The sequence below is a fragment of the Mus pahari genome, chromosome 1 (assembly GCF_900095145.1).
Source record: "Mus pahari chromosome 1, PAHARI_EIJ_v1.1, whole genome shotgun sequence".
In the NCBI taxonomy this organism is placed as follows: domain Eukaryota; kingdom Metazoa; phylum Chordata; class Mammalia; order Rodentia; family Muridae; genus Mus; species Mus pahari.
This window is the reverse complement of record NC_034590.1, coordinates 123,222,936-123,232,156: the sequence shown is the minus strand read 5'-3', so window position 1 is coordinate 123,232,156 and position 9,221 is coordinate 123,222,936. Positions and strand designations below refer to the sequence as shown.

The following is a 9,221-nucleotide window of genomic DNA, read 5'->3' as shown; positions in this document are numbered from 1 at the left end:
GTTCCAGGACAGCCAGGGCTATACAGAAAAACCCTGTCTTAAAAAAACAAAAACCAAAAAAAAAAAAAAAAAAAAAAAAAAAGATTAGAAAAATAAAAAAGACTGGCTCTCACCTGGTAGCCCAGGCTGGCCTGAAACAAAAAACAGTATTATTTCCCAAGTGCTGTGAGCTACTAGAAGCATCTTTAACATTTTTTTCAAATTCTTTGGTAATTTCATACTAATAAAATGTACTAAGATCATATCCACCCTTTTCCAACTCCTCTTTGGCTCCCCATGTGTCTATCCCATCAAGTAAACTGCATTGATTGCTTTTTAAGGACATTTTAGGTTCACAGAAAATTTGAGCATAAAATACTGGTTTCCTATATGGGGGAAAAGTGTTCCCACACTTGTACAAACTCCCCCACTGTGATGTCATATGCTGCAGTGATGCACTTTGACAATAAATGTCACTGATATATCATTATTACCCAACGCACAGAGTTGATATTAGGCTCCACTCTTGGTGTTGTGCATTCGATAGATTTTGATGGGCATGTGATAACCTGAATCTTCCGTTACAGTACACAGAATAGTTTCCCTTCTCTGTTTTGACTGTCTAGCTACTTCTACTCCACTGATTCCGGAATCCAGATGCTCTTTTGGAATGCATGCCCCAGGCCTTCGGTGCCAGGCCAGGACTTCTGAGACAGCCAACCCAACAGACTGGGAAGCTACCGGACTCTCACTCAGCCTCTCCAGTGTGAAGACAGACACTGTTGGGCTACCCAAACTATATCATAGAAACCAATCTAATAATATCCTTTAAATGTATATTCATTCTCTTGATTGAGTTTCTTCTGTTTCTATATAGAAGACTATGACTTGATTCGCTCTCTGACCTCACTGTTTTAACTGATCCAAAATATGTTGTTGATGTTTTCATACATCAAACTTTACTTACTTAGTATTTTTTACATGTATTCATCATTTGACCTGTTACAATAAAGTAGTAACTTCTAAGGTATAGCCCATGCTGAAATGGAAGCTGGAAGTCTTTTCATGCTGATTGTTAGTTGCTTATGAGGCATCCAAATGGATCTAGCCCTCCGAGATACAAAAGAAGCCTCCTGTGGCTTCCAATAAAGATACTAGTGTGTCAGACAAAGAAAGAAAGAACTAGAAGGGTGGGTTTATTCATCATAAGTCTCAAAAGCCGAAAACTTTCTAGGCTTAGATTAGATTTTTCTGGAGGCTAGAAGTTTCTAGGACTAGGCCTAGGTTAGTAGACAGAAGCAATAAGCCTCCCAGACAACAGGAAAATAGACATTGCTTTTATACCCAACTGAGGAACAGATACATTGATGATTCAGGGAAATATTTGAATGTGACAGAGTGAGGATATGCTGAATTGGGGGCAGGGGAGAGGTGGGGAGGGAGAGACTACTCAAGAGCAGCACAGAGTTGGACAGACCGTACAGTGGAGAACAGTATAGGAGTACACAAACAATACAGCGGAGGAGATTACAGTGCAAGAATACAGTAGAGTTTGTGGAGACAGTACAGAAACAGTACAGTGTGGTACAGTTCAGTTGAGTGTAGTTTAGTTCAGGAAGTTCAGGAAGTTTGTGGAGTTTAGAGGCAATTTTTCCAATCAGAGCAATTTAGTGAGAGGAGGAAAGAAGCCAGTTTGAATCAATCAGCTTGGAGAGGAGTTTTTAGCCAGAACAGCTGAACTGAACCATCCAGACAATGTTCAGAAAGAACTAGAAAAGGTGAGTTTATCCAGCAGTAAGTCTCGAAGGCTGAAAACAGTTTATGCCTAGGTTAGCAGCTGGAAGCTGGAAGCTAAAGACTTCAAGATTTGGGCTTGAAAAACATTAGATTGTACAGAGGCTATAAGCTTCAGGCATGGGCATAGGGATAGCTAGACAGAGAAATGCTCTGGGCTCACCCCGAGCTGTGTATTCCTATAGCTCTCATCTCATCCCTTCCTCTGGGGAAATAAAAACATTTGCAAGGGGGAAGATACAGGCACAGTGTACTATATACAAGTATTTTATAACCTATTTTAAAAAATAATTTAAAATGAGATAAGAGCCCCCAAATAAATAAATTAATAGATAATTAGATAATGAATTAACTAATTAATTACCCTGATATAGCTGTCTCTTGTGAGGCTATGCCAGTGCCTGGCAAATACAGAAGTGAATGCTCACAGTCATCTATTGGATGGAACACAGAGCTCCCAATGGAGAAGCTAGAGAAAGTATTCAAGGAGCTGAAGGGGTCTGCAACCGTATAGGTGGAACAACAATATGGACTATCCAGTACCCACAGAGCTCGTGTCTCTAGCTGCATATGTAGCAGAAGATGGCCTAGTCAGCCATCATTGGGAAGAGAGGCCCCTTGATCTTGCAAACTTTATATGCCACAGTACAGGGGAACCAGGGGCAGGGCCAAGAAGTGGGAGTCGGTGGGTAGGAGAGCAGGGTGAGGGGAGGGTATAGGGGACTTTTGGGATAGCATTTGAAATGTAAATGAAGAAAACATCTAATAAAAAATTGAAAAAAATAATTTAAAATGAGATAAGAGCCCCTAAATACATAAATAAATAAATAAATAAATAAATAAATAAAATCTTAAGAATAATGTTACACTAGACTCAATTATATCATAAGATATGCAACTCACCATTATTGACCCCCAAATTGGGTATCCTATGTACACTGAAACAGGGGGTATTTCACCAGTCGGCACAGTGACAATTATCATCATAATTCCTATGCTGAAGTTCATGGTGGCAATTACAATCTGCACAATCTAGAGATGGCAGTAAAGAAATAAGAACAGATCATTTACCAAAAAATGTGTGCCCATGTCATCACTTGCACAACCACTAAGGAACTCTCATTCTCTATCTTTGATACAGTAAGATGAAGTTCTGGTTAATCTTCTCTTGTTTTGTTTCGGGGTTTGTTATGGTTTGTTGTTGTTGTCCCTATAGGTGTGGATATAATAACTTATCAAAATTACCCTAGAGAAAGTCTATCATTATGCTAATAATTTTATAGTTAGAAATAATATTCCAACACCTACTCAAAGATGTGTTTTTTGATACTCAAGATGTTACTTCTACAGCTGCCCTCCTTAGTCAAGTGTCAGACAAGAGTGACCCAGAAGTAAATATTTACTCTAAGAAATAACTTGAAGGAACATAATTAGAAATTGAGTGGAGAAAAAGTAGAGCACATAGAGCATTGCCTTGGAATCTGTGATCTGAGGAATGGGAAGTGTAAATAAAGTTCCTTGGGAAATGGGAGACTCTGTGACTGGAGACATGGCTCAGCAGTTAAGTGTGCATACTGCTTTTGCAGAAGCCCAGAGTCCTGTTCCCAGAGAATCTGATGCTCTCTTCTGGATCCCATAAGCAGCCCAACACACACACACACACACACACACACACACACACACCCTCATGCACACAAAGTAAATTTGTGTTTAGAATATAGCTGTTATTATATAACAAATAGTCTAACTACACCAGAATAGATACAAAAATAATAGAAAATTGTAAAACTTCTCACCTTCATACACTAATTTAATAAAATTCAAAATTCCTGTAATTTATATTTATAGTCTCTAAAACTTGACACTCAGCCTGGGCATCTAAATCATGATTTCCAAGCCAGCATAGGGTACATAGAAGTTGTGGAGCCACAGGCACACCCATCACTGCTGTTTGAAATACTCAAGATCACACAGTCCCATGTATCAGGCATCTGCTTTGAAAACTAAATACAGTTTTGTAAAATGCTAGGGTTCAGATTGTCACATAGAGGTTCAGCCACAGGAAACTTAGTCCCCAGAGCTGCAATGTTGAGGTAGTGTAAACCTTAAAAGGCAAGTGTGCTGGCGAGATTTATGCCAACTTGATACAGACTATAGTCATCTGAGAGGCCGAAACCCAACTTAGGAAATGCCTCTAAAAGGTCAGGCTGTAGGCAAGCCTGTAGAACATTTTCTTAGTGATCAGTTGGGGAAGGCCCAGACCATTGTGAGTGATGCCATCCCTGGCATAATGGCTCTAGCTTCTATAAAAAAAAAAAAAAAAAAAAAAAAGCAGGCTGAGAAAGCCATGGAGAGCAAGGCAGTAAGCAGCACCCCTCCATGGCCTCACCATCAGCTCCTGACTGCAGATTCCTGCTCTGTTGGAGTTCCTTTCCTGTCTTCCTTCAGTGATGGATTACAACATAGACATGTAAACCCTTTCCTGCCAAACTTGCTCTTTGGTCATGGTGTTCTGCTGCAGCAATAGAAACCCTGACTAAGGAAGATCAAGGAAGGTAATAGTTCTAGAATTATGGATTGAATATGAAAGTTTCACACAGACTCATTGTGGAACCCTCAATCACCAGGTGAGAGTGCTAGTTTGGAAAGTTCTGGAAATTTTACAGGGGAGGTTTAGTTGGAAGAAGTAGATCACTCACGGAGGGTGCATGCAAGTGCTTAAAAGTAGATATCATTTTTGCCCTTGCCTGTGTCTCCAAAATGTTTTAGTATATACATCATGGATATTGCTTGCTGGCTTTTAGCCAGATTTACAATGAGAGTGAATATACGTTAAGATAATATGTTATTTTTCAGAAGCTAAGTTCTACAAATTTAACACAAATGACTCCAAGACCACTAGTTGCACAATGAAACTAGCAGGACACCATGGTGTTACACTGGTCATCTGTGGGTTTGTAGCACTGCTGTTCTCTCAGAATCAACATACCCCAAGGATTTTGGGTTCTCCCTTCAAGAACTTCTCTGTCATTCTTTTCCATGAGTGCGAATTCAAATATAAAGGTTGTCCATTCTGCTGTGCCCCATAACCAGCTTCCAATGCAGTCTGTTCTGTTCCTTGTATGGCTATCATGGCAGCAGAAACAATGCTAGAAGAAGAAATAGAATTCAGGGTGAATTCCTAGAGACAGGAACTGGGGAGTCTAAATGTAATATAACACAAAGATACAAATTTTCAAAAGAAGTAATGTGGATAGAACTGAGTTGCATATGCCAGAACCTACAAATCAAGGAAACTTCATGATATATTATTAACCAACACTTGTGTATCCTGAACTTGATTATAGTCTACCTGTAAATTGTTTGCATTCATATTTCTCATAATTATTGTTACTTACTTTATACCTGCATGTCTCCATTTAGTATTTTCTGTAAACTTAGTCCCAAGTCATGGATCTTTTTCCTGCTTCAGAAAATAATCAGAATCCTGTCTGTCTGAGAAAATGTTTTACTTTTCCTATATTCTGAAAGATATTTTTTCTAGTTATCATGATCTTGACTGTCAAGTATTATTTCTTTAAGTACTTTGAATGTATCAACCTAGTGTCCCTTGGACTATAGGATATTTTGCTGAAAAAAAATCCACTGTAAGACTGATCATTCCCTTCTATATGACATGTTTTTCTCTCAATGTTTTGAAAGTTATCGTCTTTGCTTTTAACAAGTTCATTATGATAGGAGGAAATACATTTGGAACATGTGTGCTTTCAGTACCCAGATGTTCATATCTCTCCTAGGACTTGGTCCTCACCAACTGTTTCACTAAATCAATCTTCTCTTCTTGTTTTTATCATTTCTGCTGCTAGTTTTATAGTGAGGAAATTTGTTGTTGAAATCTGTGTCTTAGAGTTTTTTCACACATTCTTTTTCTATCTTGGGAAATTTAAAAAGAATCAGTTTTTAAGTTCTCAGATTTTTAAAATTTCTGCTGGTACTCTGCTGTTAAAACTATTGTGTTTTAATTCTATTTATTGAGATCTTCATCTTCAGACTTTCTGTTTGGTTCTTTTTGTGCTATGAATCTTTGCAAAAAATTCTTATTAATATTGTGAGTTTTCTTATTTCATTGACTTGTCTGACTGTGCTCTCTTTTATTTTACTGAATTCCTCAGGATTATAATATGGTATGAATTGATTGTCAGGCAATTAATGGTTTTCGGTTCCTGTAGAGTCTATTATTGATGAATTAATGTATGCCTTTTGTGGAGTCATATTTCCTTAATTTTAAGTTCCTCTTATATTCTTGCATTTGTGTCTGTAAACCTTGTGGAGGGTGTTGGGAGAGCAGGGTTGTGAAGTGGGATACATATTATATATTATTGAATAGGGATATTTCAACCCATTCATACACTTCGTCATCCCCTGAGCAGAATATCAAGTCTAAATTTGCAAAGGAAAATCTTAAATCTAACACACAACAGCTCGTTCATTGTTACTTGTGAAAATTTAGCTTCTGTGGCATTGATTTAAATCATAGTGAAGCTCTCACACATTCATGTATACAATCATTCATACACGTGTACACAAACATGTACACACACACTAAATAAGTGCTCTAGATCCACTTGCTGCAATTTGAATTTGGAAATCATGATATTTAAAGTGTCCCCCAAATAGAGTGAAAGTCATAGCAAAAACCTCAGAGTACTGTGGCTGCTCTTCCTTCACAGGAAAGCCCAACAACTAACTCAGTTTGCTATGTTAAAAATAAAAACAAAACTGAGGTTTTTAATATAAAATTTAAAAATATAAAACAGTTTTAATTTCTTATTAAGACAAATTCATATTTCAACCCCAATCTGTATTTCTTTCTTTTCTTTTTTCTTTCTTTCTTTCTTTCTTTCTTTCTTTCTTTCTTTCTTTCTTTCTTTCTTTTTTTTTTTTTTCTTTTTCTTTTTTCTTTCCGAGACAGGGTTTCTCTGTATAGTCCTGCCTGTCCTGGAACTCACTTTGTAGACCAGGTTGGCCTTGAACTCAGAAATCCGCCTGCCTCTGCCTCCCGAGTGCTGGGATTAAAGGCATGCGCCACCACGCCTGGCTCCAATCTGTATTTCTAATATTATCTTTATTTTTGCCCCCTTTTGTTTTGGTAGTATCAAATACATTGAATATATTTCAGTTTTCAGACATCATCAATTTTATTCCTGCTCTGGAGTTCTGAACACATTCATCTACATTGCAAAAAATCTCAACCACATCCCTTTCTGCTCTGCCATCACAACAAAAAGTCTACTCTCATTTCTTCTTGGGAACTGATAGTATCACTTGTGTTCTGCCCTCCTTCACACGCAACTCCCTACCACATATGAGTTACTTACCCAACAATGGTAAGGAAGTGTTGAACAAATCTTTGTGACTTCCCTCAAAAGCAATACAGGACAAACATGTTGCGAAATTGACAGATGTTTCTTTCTAGTCTGATTTAATGTGTACTTTGGTTTATTTGTTTACTTCAATTATTTTTGTCCTTATTTTTCCAGATATACACTCAGAAGATTTAGAAAATGAAGACTTTATCTAATTGAAACCACTAAAACCTAAATAGGTCTAGGGAGAAAACTCCCTAGAAAGGCTGAAAGTGCTGGCCTTGTAAGCAGGAGAATATTTGATCATCAGCACCCCCACTAAAAAATTAAGAGGCCAATCCAGTGGCACAAGTTTGTAATCTCTGTTCTGGGAAGGATCATCAGGGTTTGATGAGCCAGAGAGAAATCCTGTACCAAGAAAAAAATTATACATATTTTTTTATGTATGTGAGAAACAACATCCAAGGTTTTCTGCTGGCCTTCACACACACATATACCCACACATTCTTATTTCTAAGGAACTCTGGAAGTAAATTCATGCAGATTCTCTCTACACTACAAAAATATACTTTTTGACACAGAATAAATAAACTCCCCAAGGACAAAAAAATGTGTGTTTAAGGTTTCGATCTCAGTGCTCCAAATTTGATATAAACCAAGAATATTACATGGGTGTATGAGGGATAGCTCTCCAGAATGGGAAAGGATCTGCCATGAATTTACATTATCTATGACATTTATAAGACTACTGGCAAGTATGGTGTCTTTATTATTTTATCCTTAATACAGAGATGGAAAAACACAGGCAGCCCCAGTCTTTTAATAGCACCAAATTTCCTGTGGATCAGCACTACCACCAGTCATGTTTCCTTGCTTTTGTACAAACATCTATCTCATGGATCGAAATGGAATAGAGGGAATCATAAAGAAGATGGTCTATAGGACCAGTCTCTCCCAGTACTGTATGATAAAATAAAGTGGAAGTCATATAGATCATTTTGTACAAGATGATGGTGCTAATATGAAAAAATGATGGAAAAATTCTGCACTAAGAAATAAATGTGTCTTGCATTTCAAGCTCTTTCTTAACATAGAAGTTTCTAGTCATTTCCTTCTTCTGTGTATGTTCCATCTCATCTGAAGAAAGACTCAAACAGTTTTCTCTGCCCTTTACACAATGACCATAACCAAGGATCTTCAAGCCTCTTCCATTAACAGATTTTCTAAAAAGGAGCTTAAGTTTATGCCCTTAGAGTCCCATGAATGGTGCCAAAGATTAGTGGGGACCTGGTTAGATCACAGTCTTTCTCAGGATCATACTAAGTATGTTAAACTGAGCTTGTCTTATATAGTCTGTACCACATTCTGCATGTGGCAGGTAGTTTTAACTAATGAGTTATAAAAATAACAGTATTAGATTAGAACAAATACAGTAGAAGAAAAGACATTCAGAAATGATCAAAGGTGGAGATACTGGTTCCATTCTGAAAAACAAAGACAGCTAAAATCTTATTTAGACCCCACTTTTGGCTCTTACTAGGCCTTTTTTTTTTCTTGCCTCCCAGGGTTGCAGCACATATTGCTCCTCAAAAGGCCCCAAAGTACATGTGAACTCTTTATACCTTTCATCCAGAATGGTGGCTTGTACCAGAGGACATGGCCTCATTTCCCCCCCTTATTCTACTCCTAGGTGTCCTAGGACAAGAGATGAAAAACCATCATCACAAAAGACTAGGAAAGGGAAGTCAGCACCTACCTTTCTTTTCAACTGGAAAGCCTGTTATATGTCAGGTGAGGAGCTGTCTCTAGGAATGTGCCTCAGGTTCTCTGTTCAGATGCAATGACTTGCCCACAGCTCATGTGTCACTAAAGCTGAAGTGTAGTATGTTTTCTAAATCCTAAAGGTTACTGCTGAGGATCTCAAAAAAATGCAGCTAGTTCCCCTTTTATTAGGTGAAGTACCCCCTGACTCTGCACCCTTGTTGTGAGGATGTGGCTTCCTTGAAATCCACTGGAAAAGCAGTGGCTGTCACAATCCTTCCTACAGAAAAGTAGCAGCACTGGTTTTACTGAACATAGCAG

The 9,221-nt window shown here is 37.9% G+C and overlaps 1 protein-coding gene across 1 annotated transcript in view; it reads right to left on the bottom strand.

The window, feature by feature from the left end:
• The window catches only part of LOC110326937 (membrane-spanning 4-domains subfamily A member 4A), a 17,514-nt gene extending 8,514 nt beyond the window's left edge, over positions 1 to 9,000 (bottom strand). Inside the window, exons 1-3 of the mRNA XM_021205601.2 lie at positions 8,896 to 9,000; positions 4,763 to 4,922; positions 2,677 to 2,805 (exon numbers count right to left, since the gene is read on the bottom strand). Of these exons, the coding sequence (XP_021061260.1) occupies positions 2,677 to 2,805; positions 4,763 to 4,906 (273 nt within the window). The 5' untranslated portion in view covers positions 4,907 to 4,922; positions 8,896 to 9,000. The remainder of the gene's footprint in view (positions 1 to 2,676; positions 2,806 to 4,762; positions 4,923 to 8,895) is intronic.
• Positions 9,001 to 9,221: the final 221 nt, after the last annotated feature.